The sequence below is a fragment of the Plectropomus leopardus genome, chromosome 7 (genome assembly GCF_008729295.1).
Source record: "Plectropomus leopardus isolate mb chromosome 7, YSFRI_Pleo_2.0, whole genome shotgun sequence".
Classification (NCBI taxonomy): domain Eukaryota; kingdom Metazoa; phylum Chordata; class Actinopteri; order Perciformes; family Serranidae; genus Plectropomus; species Plectropomus leopardus.
The window spans coordinates 197671-221027 of NC_056469.1; the positions used below are offsets into that span (position 1 = coordinate 197671).

The 23357-nt window shown below is 42.0% G+C and overlaps 1 protein-coding gene across 2 annotated transcripts in view; it reads left to right on the plus strand.

Annotated features, from left to right (window-relative positions):
- Positions 1–23357, plus strand: part of LOC121945114 (TGF-beta receptor type-2-like) — a 107927-nt gene that overhangs the window by 69452 nt on the left and 15118 nt on the right. For both annotated transcript variants that reach the window (XR_006105943.1, XM_042489139.1), the window contains exon 8: positions 7006–7147. Coding sequence is in view for 1 of the 2 variants with exons in the window: in XM_042489139.1 (XP_042345073.1) it covers positions 7006–7147 (142 nt within the window). In the remaining variant the exon portion in view is untranslated. The remainder of the gene's footprint in view (positions 1–7005; positions 7148–23357) is intronic.

Here is a 23357-nt window from a genome sequence, read left to right on the forward strand (position 1 = left end):
GCCCCGCAGCGATTATACTACGCAGCCATCTTGGACGCTTGCTCCACCCGGAACCCCTTCTTTAACATTTTAAGACTATCCAGCCAGATTAAAAGGGACTCTTCCATGCTGGTTGAACGCCAGTTTCTTTGTTTGTTCCAATTTGCGGATCTGGGGTTTAAACCATGGAGCTAATTTTCTTTGTTTCATTATTTTCTTCTTGAAAGGTGCAACAGAGTCAAGAGCTGATTGCAGTGAGCCAGTAGCACTATCAACGAGACAATCAATTTAAGAATGACTTAAGTTAGTAAGAGTATTCTCTCAGTCACTGTAAGACATGGTAATGATGTCAAAGCAGAAGGAATCAGTTTCTTAAATTTAGCCACTGCTGAATCGGATAGACATCTTGGATAGTAATTCTTACTGAGGGGCTTGCAGTTGAGTAATAAAAAATTGAAAGTTATTAAATAATGGTCTGACAGAGCGGTGTGGTTGTAGCGATGGGTGGCTTTATGTACACACTAACTGAAGCCAATTGAATCCAAAAGCGTAGAGAAAGCAGAACTAAGTCTATCATTATTAATTTCTATGTGAATGTTAAAATCCCCTATAATAATTACTTTGTCTGATTTAAGCACTAAACAGGCCAGGCTTTCAAATGAACTATAGTTTAGCTTAGCCTTAGTGTGAATTGCTAAGCTTGAATCGAAAATAGCAGCGACTCCCCCTCCTCAGCCATTGTCGCGCGCAATGTGAGTATTTATATGACCAGGAGGAGTGGATTCATTCAGGCTAACGTACTCATCAGGACACAGCCAGGTCTCTGTGAGGCAGAATAAATCAATATGGTTATCCAATATTAAATCAGTAACTAAAAGACCTTTGGTTGATAAAGATTTAATGTTTAAGAGTCTGCATTTAATTTTCCCTTTTATTTGTTTTAAATTTAAACAACTGTAGTGGTCAGGGACAGACACCGTTTTTATAACATTTACAATATGGTTGTGTGACTGTTCTAGAAGCTCAGAAAAGCGTGTAAGACTGCGACTCTGCACCCTGGTCCCAACTCTGGGATGTCATGGCTTTGAGCTTCTAATAAACTCGGCCAGATTCCTAGAGAGGAGAGCAGCTCCATCCAAAGTGAGATGGATGCCATCCCTCCGGATAAGACCAGGTTTACCCCAAAAAGAGTGCCAATTTTTAACGAAGCCTATACTATCACTAAAGGAGGCAGAGGAGTAGCTAAACATCTGACACATTGAGCAAGAGAGCGCAGCAGAAGAGGGAGAAGAGCAGGGAGAAGCCATCGCTAACCAGAGCTAAAGCTAAAGTAGCTAACGAGCTAACAGTGAGTGAGTGGCTGTTTGATTAAACAGGAAAAAACACTGAGAGGAGAAGACAGTTGTGAGTGTTTGTGTAAAACTTGTGTGAGTTGTCAGTCAGAGACAAATGAGAAGCAGCCAAAGTAAGGAGCAAGTTAGATGATTAGCTGGGAATCACTCGTAGGAGCAGCACAGAGATGCTACAAGAGGCACAGACATACACCGGAAGTGAGGTATCACGCTTACTGCAGTACGTCAGCACGTCAAAATAATGGCGGTCGGTGCTTATCTGTGTCGCTGTGAATTGGTTATCATTATGTCAGAGGTCAAAATGCACAGAGTACGCATATTGTCTGTGGTGCACAGTCTTAACCACTGTGTGTCCTGTGTTTCACTGAACATCCAACATGCAGCAGCTGGTTAACCAACGTAACGGAGCCCAAGAGATTAATTTTACTATTTACAACCACTGACAAAAACGAGCAGGCCTAATGAAAACAAATAACACACCTGGCTCATCACAGCAGACTGTCAGCACAGTGCAGAGTGGGAGGACAAATACCTGAGTTTTTCCTTACAGCGTCTGAACAGTTAAACGTTCAGCAGAGGAAAGTGACTTCTTCAGACTCCTACAGAAGATTTTGTTTTAGTTTAAGTTTCTAAATACATTGCTTTGTCTGTCATTCAGCTGCTCTGTCTGTTGCTTTTGTTATTATCAGGGGCAGATGTAGTGATTTAGGGGCCTGGTGCCTCAGTCCAACTGCCTTGTTTTGATTTCATCCACTCTCTAACTGGGAATGATGGTGGACTGTTGTTATCTGAAGAAGTTATACTGTTCTCTACACCCCAATGTAACTAAAATAGACTAGTGCAAATGATGTGGAATTGCAACAAACACCAAAGGATGACAGACTTTGATCCAACTTGACTGTGAGAGAGGAAATACTCCTCTAGGCTCAACAAGACTGAACTTGATGGATAACTATATAAATAAATAAACTACTTTGTTTATTAAAAAGTTATAAATACAGCACATAGACAGGCCTCATGCTAATGACATATAGCTCTATGTCTTTATTATAGAGTTGTTCTTTAATAACAGTGTTTCCCCTACCATTATATTGAAAAGGGATCCGCCAGCCCCGAAAACATTCCCGGATGTGTACTAAACACTTGTGCTGATCAGCTTGTTAATATTTTAACTGACATCTTTAACATCTCACTCTCACAAGAGACTGTTCCCTCCTGCCTCAAGACAGCCACCATTGTCCCTATACCTAAAAAGTCTGCTGTGTCTACTCTTAATGACTACCGCCCTGTGGCTCTTACGCCCATCCTGATGAAGTTCTTTGACAACATCCCTGCCAGCCTGGATGCTCACCAGAATGCTTTCAGAACCAACAGATCCACAGAGGACGCCAAATCCACTGCTCTTCACTCAGTCTTCACTCACCTGGAGGGCCCACCCCAGGGCTGTGTGTTCAGCCCCCTTCTGTTCACACTGTACACCCATGACTGCACTCCCAGTCATCAGGAGAACTCTATTGTGAAGTATGTAGACAACACCGCCATCATTGGCCGGTCAAGAGACACTGTTTTACGAACCCAAAACATCCAACAGGGGGTTGTTAATTAACTTAACTTATACTCCCTGGGGATGTCTGCAAACACGCTCTGCCTTTTTAAGCCACGGGAAAGTGTCAGTATCTGACACCCTCCATCCTGACATATGGTGGAAAGTAAAGCACTCCGAAGGCCCCATCAGCATGTCACAGGATGTAGGGCGTCTGAATGACCTCCTGGGGTCACCCAGGCAATACCAAGCAACCATCGTATTGCCTCTCCTGCTGAGATAACAAAAGGTCGAACATTGGGTAAAGTCATTAATATAACCCTGTGTTGTGATAAACATCTGACAGAATGACTTGGACCAAGGTTGTAAGTTAAAATTTCCCTTTCTTCCCTAATCTTTGTGACTGGGGGTGAGGTTGTCTCCCTGCTTCAGTAAACAGATAGGAGCACCTCCCATTCTTTTCATCTCATGTAATTTGAAGGAGTTAGGTAAAGTACGTTTTATTCCCCTTTGTTATAATGGAGCTATACTGCCATCTAGTGGTCTTAGTTATTAGTAAGCTCGTAACCAACTTTGTAGTTACATCGTATTTTGAATTCATTGTATAATGTTAAAAGTAATCCTATATCTAAGTAATCACCAAGTTTCTTAGGATCCATGGTACAATGTTATGTTATGCGTGGTCATTTCACAAAATTGAGCAAAGGCTCTTCAGAATCATGTGTTACGTTATAAATTACTTTTAGGTCTCCTAACATGCATTTGAAGTTACTGTGATGAGACTATAGTGGTGAGGAGATACGTGAATTTATACACCACGGGTTAGATCGCGTAATTCGTCATAAAGTTCAGAGACATAAATGTCTCCTAAATTACATTAGGTCTTTTAGAAACTTATACCAGATGTGTGATCACTCGGTGCAAAAGTTCGCTAACTCCGCCTTCCATCCGCACCCCATAATCGAAAGATAAAAACTGAGTGACTCTCTCTAAGTCAGCACTCTCTCTCTCTCTCTCTCTCTAAGCTCTCTCTTCTCAAGGCTTCTCCTCTTCTCTCTTCTGAAGTTTTTCTTCGCTCCTTTTTACCGTGGTGCGTCTCGTGCATCCGCGCTCGCAACTTTTCTTTTCTTCAATTTTATAAGCGGAGCCGCAACAGCTCACCAGAGCTTTGCTGAACTTTAACTTTTGAAGCCATTTTCTTTTAAATCTCTTTGACGCTTTTCTTTATATCAGTTTTTGGTCAGTAAAGACACTTTTGGTAATTCGTTTTTAAGTAAAATCAAATCAATAATTTAAAGCGACTCCCTCAGACCAGTGGGATTACTTTGATTATTTCTGTGAGTTTTAATTGAGAAGGACACTCCGCGATTCGCCATCAACTTTGCCACGGATCTAGAAGCAACACCTGCTGCACAAACTATCAGCATCCGTTGCCTGCCCTTAAGGACTTTGTTTAAAGATTTTTACCGGTTCGCTGAGGCGAACACCAAGGCCAGTTAAAGACCGCCGCACACCGACTCCACCTGCCCGGCCGCCGCCGCCTTTCAGCGGGTCACCTCGTCTGGAAGACGCGCCGCAGCTCTCCCCTGGAGTGACGCGAGGACCTGGACCTCCCCGGAGAAGTCTAATCAAGTCGACAAAAGTAGGCAGAATAACATTTTCTAGTGATCAGAGTTGATGTCGTATAGCGAAGCTTTAATGCCAAATTTCAGTGCGCATCCACGCTTTAGATGGTCACGTATTTCCTCCACTATCATCCATAATTAATTATTTACATCACCTGAACATACATCATGTAGGTTCCCTTTTATGTGTTCACTGTCCTTTTATATGTCATACTATTTCATCTATTTACTCTTCATTTTATTAGTCTAAATAAATTATCCTCATTTATCGCCAAGTTGTTGTCTGTGGATATTATTTCATGAGAGAAACAAGATCAATGTATACAGAATAAACGGTACAGATTATGAGATTGATTAAAGTAATGACATGTCTTAACACTGTCACAATTTAAGATTTAATTTTCTCCTGAATGGAGAATGGTGCCCCTTTTACTTTGACGAGTGCAAAATCCAAATTTTAATGTAGTTATTAATAACCGCTACAATATGCAGAGCTTATTGTAATGAGCTGCAGCTGTGAGGTGGGTGAGCAGAGTTGGCTGATGAGGTGGGCGTGGCTTGCAGGTAGAGTGGAGCAGAGGGAGGGTGAGTGGAAAAGTACTCAGAAGAGTGACAGGAGGGGAATGAGAGACAGGGGCTGTGACAGATGACAGTTCATACCAGGAGGAAATCAACAGTCTGCACAGCAAAGACACACACCCCTGTCTACATCAGTGGAGCTGAGGTGGAGCAGGTAAACAGCTTAGGTTCCTTGGAATTACTGTCACTGAGAACCTATCTTGGTCACTACACATCACCACCCAGATTAAAAAAGCACAGAAAAGGCTCTACTTCCTACAGAAACTTAGGAAGGCTAAATTCCAGAGTGAGATCCTGGTTCAATTCTACAGAGGAGTAGTAGAAAGCATACTGACTGGAAACTGGCATGGCTCGTGCATGGTCCAGAACAGGAAGGCTCTACAGTGGGTGGTTAAAACTGCCCAGAACATCACTGGTTCCCATCTACAGATCATCAGTGACCTCGGTGAAGTGATGTCTGCACAGAGCCCAAAGGATACTGAAAGACAGCAGCCATCCCCAGCCAAAGTCTGTTCAATCTGCTGCTATCTGGAAAAAGATACAGAAGTATCCGCTGCAGAACCACCAGACTACAGAGCGGCTTCTTTCCCAGGCTGTTAGACTCCTCCTTCGACGCCAAAAAGATGTAGCAGGATTTAGGATCAACTTCAATTTAATTTCTTCTAAAACTACGTTTAAGAAAAATGACAATGATCTACCTTGTACCTTGTAGCTTTAGTGTTTCCCTTAGGTTGACTGGTCTAAAGAAAACTTAGATAATCCCCCATTCACCTTCTATCATCTGAGTGAGTTATCATGTCATTGTGATAGCATTATTCCCCCCTCTGCTAACACTGAGGCAGCCTGTGGTTTTATCCAGTCAGCTACAAACAGAATTCAGACAATGCATCTGAATACCCTCTTTCTTATTCTGGTAACTTTGACCATGCCTCCCTAATGATAATATTATAGTATAGTGTAATATATGATAGTATATGTTGTATATGTACAACCAGGCACAGGCACAACCAGGATCTGAGAATGTTTGCAAATGAGGAGACGGTGAAGGAGAGAGGCGACGAGGTTTTTGTCAAACAAACTAGGGGCTGGCCCAAGGCAAGCCTGAGCCAGCTTAAGCCAGCCCTAACTTAAATCTTTATCAAATTATCTGCTTATGTCAGCTTTTACATATGCTGATATAGATGCTCTCACCAATATTTCATATATCAGTATTTTCTTAAGCGGGGTTACTTCAGGTATCATATCTATAACGATGGTATATATATAACGAAAACACACAAGGTTTTTGTGATGTGTTGAGAGGTAGAACAAGTCTGTGTAGTAGAGGATGTATGAATTGGGACTTGTCGGTTTTCACTTGGGGCTGACATTTGAAACTTACTGACTTTGAGTTCAATCTTGACTTAGGGACTTGTTGGTCTTGATTTGAACCTATTGGCTTTGACTTGGGACTTAAATTGTAACTGAATAAGGTTAGGACTTGAGACTGACGTGTGACTTCCAATCCAAGTTGACGAAAATGGCTGCCAGTTTCCCTTTTTCCTATTTCTGGTTGTGTGGCACAACCACCAACATTTTCCAAGGATCTCAGCTGCAGGGTACAAGAACACTGCAACATACTAGCAACATGGAAACCTTCTCAGTGTATTTTTAGATGTTGAATTACAAAGTAAGACCAACTGTATTTAGTACATTCGCTGATATGTGAAATTTGATCATACAAATCAAACAAATAATGAATGAAACCATTAGACAAGCCAGGTTTATTGTTAGCCAGCAGTTGACTGCTGAAACAACAACCAATCACAAGCCAGACAATGGAAGGTCAATATCATGCTTCTGCAGAAACAAGTGTATTCCTATGCTTAGTGATAGTGTGTGGAGGCCTACTTGTGAGCTAACACTCCCTGGTATCTCTGTACTGTAGGTGGGTACGGCACGTTATATGGCCCCGGAGGTGCTGGAAGCCCGACTGAATCTGGAGAACATTGAGTCTTTCAAACAGACCGACATTTACTCCATGGCCCTTGTACTTTGGGAGATGACATCAAGGTGTGAAGCCATTGGAGGTCAGTGCACATACACAAACCACAAACACACAATCTCTGTAATTACGTGTTTCAGACTAGGGGAAGAATGATGTCATGTAACACACAAGCACATACTTACACAAGCCCAGTTTCATTCAGTTCAGTTCAGTCTGCATTTTTTGCATTTTCATTACAAAACGTTGCGGATGGTACCAATAGAACCGTTCCTGCCCATTTATACATTAGTAAACTGTAATTATAAAATGAAAGGATATATTGCTGCCTCAAGCAGCAGCTGTAGAAAATAAAATCTTACTTCTCCTTCTGTTGATAATGAACTCTTCACTCCTGTGCCTAGCTGTTGAACACATCTAAAGGAAATGCTTCCCTGGGTACAAGTTATATACCACTGGAAACTCGACTTAAATATATTATCAATATTGTTATAGAATAGAATTTCCTAGTTTCAGACCCAACAGATGCTTAGCAACTTCTCTCCTAACTCTCCTCCTAGGTCTGATTTGGTGATTCTTGAGGGATGTACTGTATGTGGCTCTTTAGCTGCTGAATAATACCCTATCACCATGTTAACTAAGTTAGGTAGTGTACAGTGCATTTTTACTGTTGTTTTACAGAAAGTAGCTGCCTGAACAGCTGGAACAAAGTGTATGAGCGCAGCAACACTGAACCAAAATAGTGAAGGTACAGAATGAAGCCCAAACAATGTGCAGGAGGATGCTGGAACACTCCACAGAGCTAAAATACACACACATCATCTCTTACACACAACATAATGACACATGACACATGAATTGAAGGTCTAAGGACAGAGCGTCTCACATGCTGTACACATTGTGAAGGGCCTTGAGGCAAATTTGTGATTTGTGATATAAGGCTATATTGATAAAATTGACTTGACATTTAGGCTAAAGTGCACTCCACTGACTATCTAGTCAGTGGAGACAAAACACAGCTGAAAGGAGAGTAAACATTGGACTTATTCAAGGTGGGTTTCACAGCACCCAAGAGCCATAAACAAACAGGCAGATAAATAACAGAAAGTCTGCAAGTAAGCAAGACCTTATTTGACTTTAAACTTGAAAGCAGAAAAAAAACAGGAAAAAAAAGAAATACAACTGTAACTCTGGAGTCAGCTCAGTCTCAGTATTAATGAAGGCACACAGAAGGATTCACAACTGTATTTTAGGATTTATATATCGTAGTCTAAATGACTCTCTCGTGAAATTGTTATGATAAAAAATAATCTTTCTCTATAAAAGTAAAAGACATCAACATTTGTAGTTTTTAAAGTTCACAAGTGCATTTCTGATGCACAGACAAATGTTTCCTTTAAATACATACATGCAATAGAAATCCATACATATATATATATATATTTAAAGTCTTTGCATTCACAAAGTACCTGTCATGTATGAACTTCACTGGATTCTATGTGGGTTTGTTGAGACCCCCTGCTGTGTTGCATTCACAAATTCATAATTTTTAACAGCCAGTATGTGTTCTTCTGTTTCCACTGACTTAATATGATCACACAGCATTACATCTGAACCATACTGATGAAACTGTTTTTTGTGTAGAGAGTCATAGATAGATAGATAGATAGATAGATAGATAGATGATAGATAGATGGTAAATGGGCTTTACTTTCAATTCAATTCAATTTTATTCATAAAGCCCATTATCACAAAACATAGTTTGCCTCAGAGGGCTATACAGCATAACACATCCCTCTGCCCTTAGACCCTGTCATTGTCTAAGGAAAAAAAACGGGGGAAAAAACGGTAGAAACCTCAGGAAGGGCAACCGAAGATGGACAGATGTACAATAGAAGTTGTAAATAACAATTAAATTACAGTAATGATGAAGAGGAAAGAGAAACAGAGAGAGAGAGAAGGAGAGAGAGGGAGAGAAGCTCAGCAATATTGGTAACAATAGCATAACATATAACAATGGTGACAGATATAAAATTACTAAATGCACTCTGTGATAGCATGTGATGTTATGTGTAAATATCATAGGTATTGATAACAGTACCGTGCATGACACATACTAATGGCAGTAAAAGGTTGCATCGAGCAAGATCACGGCATCTGCACAACCAAGGCCCGCTACACAGGCGTTGCCTCAGACAGGACCATAGCAACAGCACAATAATCTCCAGATGCAGCCAAGACTGCAGCCAAGATCCGGGAAAACTATGAAACAAGGGAGCACGAATGCTCCAGAGAGGCAACCGAATTAGTGTAATGCAGTAAAAAGACAAGAGCGCAGATGGAGGGAGCAAGAGGAAAAAGGAGCTCAGTGTATCCTAAAAAGTCCCCCAGCAGACTAAACCTATGTCAGCCTAACAAGGGGCTGGTCCAGGCAACCTGAGCCAGCCCTCAGCTTTATCAGAGAAGAAGGTCTTAAGTCTACCCTTAAAAGTGGAGACGGTGTCTGCCCTCCTGACCGAACCTGGAAAATGGTTCCATAAAAGAGGAGCGTGGTAACTGAAGGCTCTGGCTTCCATCCTGCATTTGGAGACTTTGGGAACCACAAGTAACCTACGTTTTCAGAGCACAGTGCTCTTGAGGGTTGATAGGGAACTATGAGCTGGGACAGATAGGACGGAGCCTGTCCATTCAGAGCTTTGTAGGTAAGGAGGAGGAATTTAAATTCAATTCTGGATTTTTCAGGGAGTCAGTGCAAAGAAGCTAAAACAGGAGAAATATGATCCCTTTTCTTGGTACCGTTAGTACATGTGCAGCAGCTTTCTGCCCCAGTTGGAGAGACTGGAATTGTTGGCAACCGATTTTGTTGGGAATTGTTGGGGCAACCGGATAATAGGGAGTTACAGTAATCCATCCTAGAAGTAACAAATGCATGCACTAATTTTTTGGCATCTGTTTCAGACAGGATATGTCTAATTTTTGGAATATTACAAAAGTGAAAGAAGCAGTCCTTGAAGTTTGTATTATATTGGAGGCAAAAGATAGAACTTGATCGAATATAACTACAAGGTTCCTCACAGTTCTGCTAGAGGTAAAGGTAATGCCATCTTAAGAATTGATATCCTTAGAAAAGGAGTTTCTGAAGTGTTTGGAGCCAGTAATGATGACTTCAGTTTTTTTCTGAGTTTAGCATAAGGAAATTGCGGCTCATCCAGGCTTTTATGTCTTGAAGGCATACATGTAGTCAATATAACTGATCGGTTTCATCCGGCTTCACAGATAGATACAGTTGCGTATCATCAGCATAGCAATGGAAATTTCATTTCATCATTTCTAATGATGTTGCCTAGGGGATGCATATATAAAGTGAAAAGGATTGGTCCAAGTGCAGAACCTTGTGGAACTCTGAAGCAGAACTTAGTATGCGCAGAGGATTGAATCAAAAATAGTAGCTACTCCCCTTCCTTGGCCAGTGGCTCGAGAAATGTGAGTATTTATATGACCAGGAATGGAGTGAGTGGAGTGGAGTGGACTCATTCAGGCTAACATAATCATCAGGACACAGCCAGGTCGCCTGTGACAGAATAAATCAATATGATTATATGATACTTGAACTTCTAAGATGGCGCTGTGAGTGCGGCAGCCAGTTACAGCGGCTCTTACCCACTTTCTGTGTTTTTAGCTATTATTGTGGTTTTTCTTTTCTTGTTTATTTTTTTCTTTCAAGTGGTAGTACTGCACTTGCACAGCACAACTATGCATGTACAAATGGCCACGCTATTAGTCTGTTTTTTACTTGTTTTCGGACTTTTAAAGTCCGCATCTGGAGACCCGTTCAGCCACGGCTCCATTGTTTACACACGGGAACAGCTGTTGGCGCTGCGCCAGGCCAGGACACCGTCTTGGGAGAGACCGGACATCCCCGCCGAGCTCCGTAGGAGGACGAGGGGATGCAGGGCAGGAGTGAAGCGTCGGGAGAAGAGGAGACGCTACAAGCCGACGGTCCCGTCCATCATCATGGGAAACGTGAGGTCTCTTCCAAACAAGATGGAAGAGCTGACAGCGCTGACCCGGCTGCAGTGGGAGTATCGGGAGTGCAGCCTCATGATGTTCACGGAGTCATGGTTGAACGAACTCACTCCGGACTCGCTCATAACTTTGGACGGGTTTCATCTTGTCAGAGCGGACCGGAGCTGGAGGGAGAGTGGTAAGAAGAAAGGCGGTGGCCTCACGATGTATGTGAACGAGAGATGGTGTAATGCTGGACACGTTAGCATTAAAGAGCAGCGCTGCACGAAGGATGTTGAACTGCTGGCGGTTAGTTTGCGCCCTTATTATTTGCCGAGGGAGTTTTCGCATGTCATTGCGATTACAGTGTACATCCCCCCCTCGGCTGATGCTGCTGCTGCCTGCGAGATCATCCACAGTGAAGTGTCCAAGCTGCAAACATCCCACCCCCAGTCTCTGATCATCATCTCAGGAGACTTCAACCATACATCGCTCTCCACCACTCTCCCAACATTCAGCCAGTATGTGGACTGCCCCACTAGAGACAATAACACCTTGGACCTACTGTATGCAAACACCAAGGATGCATACAGCTCATCACCCCTCCCCCCGCTGGGTCGCTCAGATCACAACCTGGTGAGACTGCAGCCCATTTACATACCTATGGTGAAAAAACAACCCCCGACTATACGGTATGTGAAAAAGTGGTCTGAGGAGGCCACTGAGGCGCTGCAGGACTGCTTCGAGACCACGGACTGGGATGTACTGTGCGGCCCACACAATGAGGACATTGACACCATTACACACTGCGTCACAGACTACATTAACTTCTGTGTTGAGAACACTGTATCCACCAGGAAGGTACGGTGTTTCTCTAACACAAAACCCTGGGTGACCCCTGAACTGAAGGTCCTGCTGAAGGAGAAGAGGAGGGTCTTTGGATCTGGGGACAAAGAGGAGCTGAGGAGGGTGCAGAAGGAGCTGAAGAGAAAAATCAGGGAGGGAAAGGCCAGCTATAAGACCAAGATGGAAACCTACTTGCAACAAAATAACGCAAGGGAGGTCTGGAGAGGCCTCAAAACCATCTCTGGTCACAGCAGAGGCCAGGTGAGGGGACCTGAAGCAGGAGACCAGGAGTGGGCAAACGAGCTGAACCTGTTCTTTAACAGATTTGACTCTACTCCCACTCCTCCCCCCACTCATCAGAGCACCGACCGGCTGGCTCTTTTTTCACACCACCTCAGCTCTCCGTCAGCCCCATCACCTCCACCACCACCCCTCATCAGCCCCTCCTCCGCCACCCTCGGCCTCTCCATAACAGCTGATCAGGTGAGAAGTGAGCTGAAGAAGCTGAAGGCGAGAAAGGCCACGGGTCCTGATGGCATCAGCTCCAGACTCCTGAAGGACTGTGCAGATCAGCTCTGCCTGGTTCTTCTGCGCATCTACAACCTGAGCCTGAGTCTGGAGAGGGTCCCAGCGCTGTGGAAGACCTCCTGTGTGGTTCCTGTCCCGAAGACAGCGCACCCCAGGGAGCCCAACCACTTCAGACCTGTGGCCCTCACTTCTCACCTGATGAAAACCATGGAGAGGATTGTTCTCAGAAACCTCCGCCCCCTGGTGAGCTCACATCTGGATCCACTGCAGTTTGCGTACCAACCGGGCATTGGAGTGGATGACGCAGTCCTCTACCTGCTGCACAGATCCCTGACTCACCTGGAGGACACCGGCAGCACTGTGAGAGTCATGTTCTTTGACTTCTCCAGTGCATTCAACACAATCCAGCCTTCACTGCTCAGGGGGGAAGCTTGAAAGAGCGGGAGTAGACTGTCACCTGGCTGCATGGACCATCGATTACCTCACCGACAGACCACAGTTCGTGAGGCTTCAGGACTGTGTGTCGGATATGGTAGTCTGCAGCACCGGGGCCCCTCAGGGGACAGTGCTCTCCCCCTTTCTCTTCACCCTGTACACTTCAGACTACCACTACAACTCTGGGAGCTGTCACCTCCAGAAGTTCTCCGATGATACAGCCATTGTTGGGTGCATATCTGAGGGGGACGAGCGGGAGTACAGGACCGTCATCACAGACTTTGTCAACTGGTGTGAGCAGAACCATCTCCAGCTCAACGCCAGTAAGACAAAGGAGATGGTTATTGACTTCCGCAGGAGGAAGACACCCCAGACTACACAGGTGAACATCCAGGGTCTGGACATTGAGATGGTGGAGACCTATCGATACCTGGGTGTTCACCTTAACAATAAACTGGACTGGTCTAATAACACAGATGTCCTGTACAAGAAGGGCCAGAGTCGTCTCCACCTGCTGAGAAGACTGAGGTCCTTTGGAGTGTGCAAGACTCTGCTCCGGACATTCTATGACACTGTGGTAGCATCTGCTCTTTTCTATGCAGCGGTCTGCTGGGGAGCAGGGAGCACAGATCGGGACAGAAAGAGACTGAACAGACTGGTCAGGAGGGCCGGTTCTGTCCTGGACTGCTCCCTGGACTCCATTGAGGAGGTGGGTGAGAGGAGGATGTTAGCAAAGCTCACATCCATCATGGACAACCCCTCTCACCCACTGCATGAGACTGTGGGGGCTTTAAGCAGCTCCTTCAGCAGCAGACTGCGACATCCACCCTGCAAGAAGGAGCGCTACCGCAGGTCATTCATCCCATCTGCAATAAGACTCTATAACATCAGCATCACTGGCTGAATAATTTGCACAACAAATTTTTGTAAATTCTATTCTCAAATCCATCTTTTGTGTACATACTTATTCTATTACTTACTTATTATGTGTACATACCTTTTTCCTCTATGTACATACTTATTTTATTACTTATTTATTGTTATTTGTTATTGTATAATTGTGTTATTGTATAATTGTGTTATTGTTATTTTCTTTGTTACATTCCACTTTCTCTTTTTCATGCTGCTGTAACATTTGAAATTTCCCCCAATGGGGGATCAATAAAGGAATATTCTATTCTATTCTATTCTATTCTATATTAAATCACTGACTAAAAGAGATTTAGATGATAGGGATCTGATGTTCAAAAGTCCGCATTTAATTCTCCTGTTTCTCATGCTTGATCCTGACCTGAACACATCTGCATTCATCATTTCACTTATCGGCATACTGCCACCTACTGGAAACATGAAGTTACATGATTTACATTTTTAGGTGCATCCCCTTACAGATTTACCACCTTCAGCTCAAACTTGGTAACAAAAGGTGCTTTGAGACCTTCATGATGCCACTTTGTGAAGATCATATGTTTTCAATGAACACTGTTGGCGTGGCAATTCTGTTTTCGCCACCAAACAGGAAGCTAAATTAACTTTACTTTGTATTAACTGATTATCCTCAAATTTTATGGGTGTGATCAGGTGGCAGCCCTGAACACATCAACACATAAGGTAACTATGATACTCAATGTGCCACCTACTGGCAACAGGAAGTATACCTTGTAACACAATTATCCTTTGACTGACATGAAATTTACATGGTTTGTTAAATAAGTGATATTCACCAAGATGACATGGAAATTATGTCCCCTCCACTGCCACCTAGTGGCCACTGGAAATATTATGTCATGTGACATTTCTCACTCCAGGGAGAAAACTCTGCATGCATTATCTAACTTTCACAGATATGAGCAACTATGTCAGATGGAGTTCTGTAAGAAACCCCTACATGCGTGGGGGTGTGAGGGCCCGTTCATTGCTGCTTGCAGCTTTAATTCATTTTGAGATTGTTTGTTCTCCATAGAAAAATGTCCTCACTTAAATATTGTGAGGACATTTAAACCTCACAAACATAGACACACACGCACCCACACACAAACACACACACAGCTGAAACAGGTACAGTGCAGATTCTTGTTTTTTCTGTCTTCCTGATTTCTTTCTCAAAGAAGGGCAGCAGCAGAGCTGAGGTTGTCTCCCTCACATATTAGACATTCCTAAAATGCTGCTGACCTGGAGCTACTTTGATGTGCAATCCTGACAGACATTACCATCAGACTCCCAGATGACACACAAACCTGCTGTCACTGTATAACAAGAACTAGTAGCCTGAACCTTTAATAATATGTACAGTCATGTAGGATAACTAGAATGCAGAGAATGTATCCACTTTTATTTTCGAATAAATGGATGAAAGTGCTCCTTGAAATTTGAAAAAAAAGTTTTCTTTAAAATGCAGACACTCTGGTGTCATAAATAGAGTTAAATGGGCATGATCTTGTCAAAGTAAAGTTGCCCAACTGATTTAATCCACGTCATGTATTCCCATATGTTACACACAGACCTGTCTATAATCTTTATTTGCCCAGATGGGATTCCTATAATACCATAATTTGTGGTTTTTTTAGATCCAAAAGAGTCATCCAGTTGGAAGCAATAAATGCAGCGTAATAACAAAGACAAACAAAACAGACAAGATAACGTAAGATATAATGGATTTTCCTTTTAAAGCAAAAATTTTAATTATTTTTGTTACTGAAATATAAACAAAGCCCCACATTGTATATTTAATCACATTGTGTAATTGAAACTTATGTTATGTCGGTGGAATGTGGTTGATGAATGCAGCACGAATGGAAACCCAATCCAAATCTCCTTCAGTGTTTGAAAATGAGGTAAATCTTGAGGTGCATTTAGGAATATTTATAAAGTTGCACTAAACCATACTTGTGTATGATTTAAATGTAATGATTTAAATGATGCACCCCCAAAGAATTATTACTAGCTGTGCAGTTCCATCAGATCTAGTCATGTCATGTTAAGACCTGACTTTTAATTATGGCGTCAAATCAGTCAGATCAGCGGTTTGATCCCTGGCTCCTTCAGTCAACATGAAGTATCCTTGGGCAAGATACTGAACCCCAAATTGCTCCTGATGCTTTGTCACTGAAGTGCGCATATGAAGGGTTACTGAGTCGCAGGTGGCACCTTGTACAGCAGCCCCGGCCACCAGTGTATGAATGCATGTGTGAATGGGTGAATGTGACATGTAGAGTGAAAGCGCTTTGAAAGGTTAATAAGAATAGATAAGTGCTATGCACAAAGTCTGCTGGGCAGCAGCAAATTGTTTAAATCTAAAATAAACAAAAGAGGAGTGGTACAAGAACATCTAATAAAAATTAAAGCTGCAAGCAGTGATGAACGGGCCCTCGCACCCTCACACAAGTCGGGGCTACTGACTCTGGGTGATGCAATCATTCATTTCAGTAAAAGTCGGAGAAAGTATGTGGAGAGTTTGAACCCTTAAGCGAGATATTTCACATGGTGTAGTACTTCCAGTGGGGGCCACACAAATGGCCGACTTCCTGCTAGGTTTAGGGTATGGGTCCAAGAGTCTTTTTTAGGTCTTGGGCTGTTGCACATGCCTACCAAGTTTCATATCCCTAGGCGAAATGCACGGCAGGGGCTGCTTCGTTGATATCTGTAGGGGGCGCGACAGAGCCATTTTTGCACATCAGTGCAACAAAAATCATATCAGATATTACATTTTTTGGCTTCTATTGTGCGTGCCACGTTTGGTGACTTGGTGCATCAAAAAGTGCTTCCAGTTTTATGGCGAATATTGTCAAACTTTGGTAACCCCATTTGATGAAAGCTCAAAAGTTTAATTTCTGTGCATCATGAAAGTATTTGCAGTATTCTAATTGAATATGAGATAAACTGAGTTAACCTGCTACAAGGGAAAAATCAAAGAGTAAAAAAAGTAACTTCCTGCTACCAATAGGTGGTGCTATGACTATGATTGAAAATTGCTCTACAGATGTCTTCAGGCATCTATTGTGCCAATAGGTGGTGCTCTCATTGTCACTTAAAATTGTCACATAGATGTGTTCAGGGCGGGACTCCTATCAAACAGGTGAAGTTTGGATAGCAGAGTTACATACCACTTCCTGTTTACGTCCTGGTTGAGACAAGGAGGCAATCAGCTTAGCATAAAGGCTGGAGGAAGAGAGAAATAGCTGGCCTGGCTTTTTTCAAAAGTTTAAAACTGTGCCTACCTTAGGGTCTGAAGTTTACGAATGAACATGTTGTTAATCCTTGTTTGATCCAACCACAAACAGAAAAGCAATGAGACAGTCACTTGCTGAAAGTATTTCAAGGCGCAGTGACTCTCTGCAGTCTTGTTTGCAAAGAAATGTTGAACAAACAGATAAATGTTGTTTGTTAATCAATAATTACAATGCGTAACTCCACCTAAAACCATACATTTTTTAAGTCAAGCCAATTTTATTTATTAAGCCTATTATTATAATAATTATAATATCACCTTTCCCCACAGGGATTTACAGCATACAACATCCCTCTACCCTTGGACCCTCACAGTGAGGGTCCAAGGGCAAAGGAAAAAACTCCCCTAAAAAAACCTGTAACAGGATCAAAAACATCCAGAGAAGCCGAGTTAGTGTTATGCAGTAATAGGACATCAATGCTAATGAAGAGAGCGAGAGAAGGAGAGAAGAGCTCAGTGTATCATAGGAGGTCTCCCAGCAGACAAGGCCTAAATAAGTCTACCAAGGGGCTGGTTCAAGGCAAGTCTGAGCCAGCCCAAATGTGGAGATGGTGTCTGCCTCCCAGACCAAAACTTGAAGATGTTTCCACAAAAGAAGAGCGTGGTAGCTGCAGGCTCTGGCTCCCATTCTGCTTTTGGAGACTCTAGAAATCACAAGTAACCCTGCGTTTTCAGAGCACAGAGTTCTGGAAGGATAATAGAGAACTAAGAGTTTTGAAGACGACACTTGACCATTAAGAGCTTTGTAAGTAAGGAGAAGGATTTTAAATCCAGTTCTGGATTTTACAAGGAGCCAGTGCAGAGAAGCTAAAACAGGAGAAATATGATCCATTTTCTTGGTTCCTTTTAGTACATGTGCGGCAGCCTTCTTGATCAGTTGGAGGGTCTTTAGAGACTTGTTAGAGCAACCTGATAATAAGAAATCACAATAATCCATCCTAGAAGTAACAAATGACTGGACTTATTGTGTCTATTTGAGACGGGATATGCCTATTTTTTTTGCAGTATTAAGCAAGTGGAAGAATGTAGTTCTTGAAGTTTGTTTTATCGGAGAGTTAAAGGAGAAATCTTAGTAAAAAAATCTTCTCCTCTTTGCCCTTTGGGGTAGAGTAAGTCAGATGGTCCAAAACCCAGCACTTAATGATTATTTAGCACTGACAAAGTTGTGTGATGTTGTATGTTGATTGTCATCGTAAGTAGTGATACTGACATTGCTGAATCTCAGATGCTGAGATCGCTACTGGTTATTACTGGTTGTTACTTTGGTTTCCAAAGGCACTTCTTCTGCCACTAGACGTCAATACCTGTGACAAATCACACCTGAAGCACTTTTTGCACTTACTAAGGGTTTCTTCCTTAAGTCTAAATTCTTGCTTGTGTTGTACGTCGCTTTGGATAAAAGCATCTGCTAAATGAAATTGTAGAATTGTAGAATTGTAGAAAATATAACTCTGAGGTTCCTTACTGTGGCACTGGAGGCCAAGGCAATGCCATCTAACCATATCTTTAGATACAGAGTTACTGAGGTGTTTGGGACCGAGTACAGTAACTCCTGTTTTGTCTGAATTTAACATCAGGAAATTGCGGTTTATCCAAGCTTATGTGTTCTTAAAAAAATGCTTGTAATTTAGATAACTGATTGTTTTTTCTGGTTTTATCAACAAATATAGATGTGTATCGTCTGCATAACAATGGACATTTACAGAGTGATTTCTAATAATGTTGCCAAGGGGAAGCACATATAAGGTGAACAGAAATGGTCCGAGCACAGAACCTTGTAACAAACTTCAGTATGGAAAGAGATTTCATTGTTACCACGAACAAACTGAGACTGATCTGATTAATACAATTTAAACCAGCTTGGCGCTGTTCTTTTAAGGCCAATTAAAAGTTACAGTCTTTGTAGTAGGATTTGAGTCAGTTGCATCAAATGCGGCACTGAGATCTAATAAAACAAATCCAGAGACCAGTCCTTTATCAGAGACAATCACTAAATCATTTGTAATTTTTACAAGTGCAATCTCTTTACTGTGATGCACTCTTCCTGACTGAAAATTCTCAAATAAGTTTGTAAACTATTATCTCGGAGAAAGTCACAGAGCTGATTGGCAACTACTTTCTCATGGATTTTAGAGGTGAAGGGGAGATTAGAGATTATATCAGGCTGTAGTTTGTCAAAACCTCTGGATCGAGAGTGGGCTTTTTTAGAAGAGTCACAGCTACTTTAAAGGACAGTCGTACATAGCCTGTTAATAAAGACATATTGATCATATCCAATAAAAAGCTGTTAACTAAGGATAAAACTTCCATAAGTAGCCTAGTCTGGATGGCGTCTAACAGGCAAGTTGATGGCTTGGATGATAAGGCAGATGGGAGAAAAACATTCAAACAAATTTCAGGCCTTACTAATAATTAAAATTTTTTTCATAAATTTTTTTACTGTTGTGTCCTTAAGGAATACAAGGCTCTATTGAGTTGTGACCAGTGTTGCCAACTCCTCTGTAAGGGAAGTAGCTATTGGCGCTCCCAAAAGTAGCTAGAAGTAGCTAGATGATGTAATCAACTAATTTGCATAATAGGGAATTCTGAAAGAGGCAAAATTAATAGAAACGGCTGACCAGGTAGTTTACATACTAAGTATTAACATATTTACAAACTTTTTTTGTTGCCATATAACTATTCACAAAAAACATCATCTACACAAAAACAATTCTACAAAAACGGGATCTTGTAGCTTATATTTGGCCAAAGGAATGAGGAGAGGGACAAGGAATTGACTGAGTGTGTGAGTGAGACCGACTGAGACAGAGTAAACTGTGTGAGGGATTTTTGGGTGTGAAACTAAAAAAGACAAAAGCATATCCACAAATATGTACTGAACAACGGCTCTGCTGTAACTGTAATTGTCTGTGATTGGTCATAAGCTGTGCATGTGTGATTCATTCATTCAGGGCAGGCAGCTCTCGATCAGAGCAGTCACAGAGTCTGCTGCAGGTTGGGACTGCGGGGCTTCTGGTCAGACTGGCTGCATGAGTGCTGTGTGAGTGGAGAAGAAGAGGAGACGGCGGCCAACCTCGCTGTACTCAACTCTTGTGAGCTCAGTTGTAACGTGAATTGGAATATATTAGATGCTTTTTGCGGAGCTTTGTCAACACAATCATTCCCCAAATGACCATGAAAAGTCACTAGATTTGTCGCTTGTCGATTTTGACTTATTAAGTTGCCAAGGGGGTCTGGAAAGTCGCTAGATATAGCGACAAAGTCGGCAAGTTGGCAACACTGGTTGTGACTCTGTCAGCCTGGCTACAGTGCTAAAAAAAGAAAAAAGGGATTGTTCCTATAATTCCCTATTGATGAAGAGTAAAAGTTTGCTCTTGGATTGCTGACAGCCTTCCTATATGTTTTAAGTCTTGTTTGACTAAAAAAGATTCTAGCAGGTTGGTTGAATGCTAATCCTTTAAAATTTTCATGATAATTTGCTTTAATTTGCGGGTTTGGGGATTATACCATGGAGCTAATTCTTTTGTTTCATAACCCTTTTTTAAAGAGGTACAACGGAGTCAAGAGTTGATCCCAGTGAGCCAGCAGCACTATCAACAAGATATTCAATTTGGAAGAGACTAAAGTTAGTATGTGTGTTAGTAGTGTCTTCTGTTACATTGAGACATGGTATTGAAAAGGGCTGTACCCTCTGTATGGGTCAGAATTATGACAGTCAAATCAGATTTGGTTGTTCAATGCAAATATTCAGGGTGGCACGGTATTGTAGTGGTTAGCACTGCAGCCTCATCTTTCTTCTTTCATCTGTCTTTCTGGCTTTGCCTCCTCTTTCTTTCTTTCTTTTTTATTATTGCTCTCTGGCCTTTATACTTTAGTCATAATTACTGATTAGTGACTTAGGTTCTTCATTAAACGCTTATCCTTTTCTGGAGTACGAGTTTCTTATGTTTTAGTTGAACTGATAAACTGAGCTCCTTTCGCTTCTCTTTCTCCCTCCATCTGAAAACGCTCATGTCTGTTTACTGCCTAACACTCACTGCATTACGCCAACTGCTTTCCCTCTCCGAACCATTCCTGCTCCCTTGTCTCCAAGTTTTCCCGGATCCTGGCAGCAACCTTGGCTGCGGTTGATTGTGGTGAAAGCTGTGCTGGTGCTGTGATCCTGCCTTTGGTCGTGCTCGTGCTGTGGCTGCACTAATACTGTACCCCCGGCTCGCCCTGACTGTGGCCTTGGTTTTGCCACTGCTGTGGTCCTGCCTGAAGCTACGCCTGTGTTGTGGGTCCTGGTAGCGCCGATGCTGTAATCATGCTTGACGCAACCCTCTACTGCCTTTATTATGAGCCACGCCTCCACTATCAATATACGCACGAGACTCTTATCAACATCCACATTATTATCATAGAGTAAATTTAGTAATTTCACACCTATCGTTAACGTAATATGACATGCATCTGTTTCCATTATTGCTGTGCATCTCTCCCCCTCTCTCCCTCGCTCTCCTTCTCTCTTCCCCTCTCTCTTTCTTTTTCCTTCTTGTCATGAATCTATTTCAACTGTTATTTACGACATCTATTGCTCATCTGTCCATCCTGGAAGAGGGATCCCTCATTACCTCTGCCGCCCCCTGAGGAAAACCGTGCTTTGTGAAAATGGGCTATATATATAAAATTGACTTGACAACAAGAGGGTCCCTGATTTGAACCTGAGTTTGCATGTTCTGCCGGTGTCTGTGTGGGTTCTCTACGGGTTCTACAGCTTCCTCCCACAGTCTAAAAACATGCAGGTTAGGTTAATTGGTGACTCTAAATTGCGCATCTGTGTGAACGTGAGTGTGAAGGTTGTCTGTCAATACAGCCCTCCGATAGTCTGGCAACCTGTTCAGGGTGTAGCCCACTGTCGCCCAATGACAGCTGGGATAGGCTCCATCCCAATTGCTATAATTACAAGAACAGGCAGTGATGGACAATGAATAAATAAATTAATATAAATATTTAACAATTTGTTACGTTCATTGTGACAGTGGCATTAACTTATATATATAGCAAACAAGCTAACGGTACTAACAACAGCTCATAAATGTGCAACATCATTTTTGCTGACACTAGATGTCAAACAAAAGCTAGAGAATGTAGGCTTATCATATCAACTTGATGTTAGCTGTAAGTTCACCACTTCTTCAGCTTACAGTGCGGTTTTGCTATGTGCTCGACTTAAAGCAATCTCAGTCGACTGGGAGTCTCTGACTGATGATTCGAGACTCCAACTTAAGAACAGCATCCCTAGTATTGAATTTAATACTGTTAATACTAATTAATGGAATAATTTCCTTCAATTTAGCTACAGCACTAACGGAAAGACATCTACTATAGTAACTTTTGGTGAGTGGTGTGTAATCAAGTACATTTCTGATTGAAAATAAATGTAATACAGCTCCATTTGTAAGCATTAGACTTATTGGAATATTTTTTTTTTAACTTTGTAGAGAGTACGTTTAATGTTTATACTAAGCTAGGAACCCTGCCTAGTGGCTCTAGCATTGTTCTTCATGCACAGACATGAGACATATTGTTCTTCTCATCTCAATCTCCACAAGAAAGCAAATAATTTTGTTTTTCCCAAAATGTCAAAGTACAACATGATAACATGCAACATATATCTATTTTGAGATTGTTTTAATGTAGTTTTTTTTCTTATTTTTACAGGGATGATACACAGTAATTATTAGCAATGGACACATTTTCTAGTCCCTCTTCAGTCTGCTGGCCAACTTGTGCATATACTTTCAGGAGATTGTGGGGTTTCCCCAAACTAAATTAATACACCAGATGTAAATAAAGAAATGCTTAAGTTGCGCAGTCAGGCTATGACTAAGATATCTGCGGACAAAAAATTTAACAACTACCCCTGCAAACTACCTGTATTTTTAAGCTAGTAGCTCTGTGTCATGGCACAGCTGATGGAGGATGCCACAGGATGACAAACATTTCCAATAACTTAAGAGCAAGGTTAAGTCCAAAAGTCAAAATTAATGAAAAAAGATGGAGGTATCACCATTTCAGAAAATTAATAAATTTTGTTATCTAGCATAATATTCTGCTTCTTGATGCTGTTTAGCTTTTCACGTTTCACTGCGGTTCCAATCACTTAGCCTAAATTTATCCATCATGACTAGATCTGGGCTGTTTTCTGGTTATACACACAAATATCACTTTTTTGTCAGTGATTATACATATCTGTGCAGAACGTGATGGT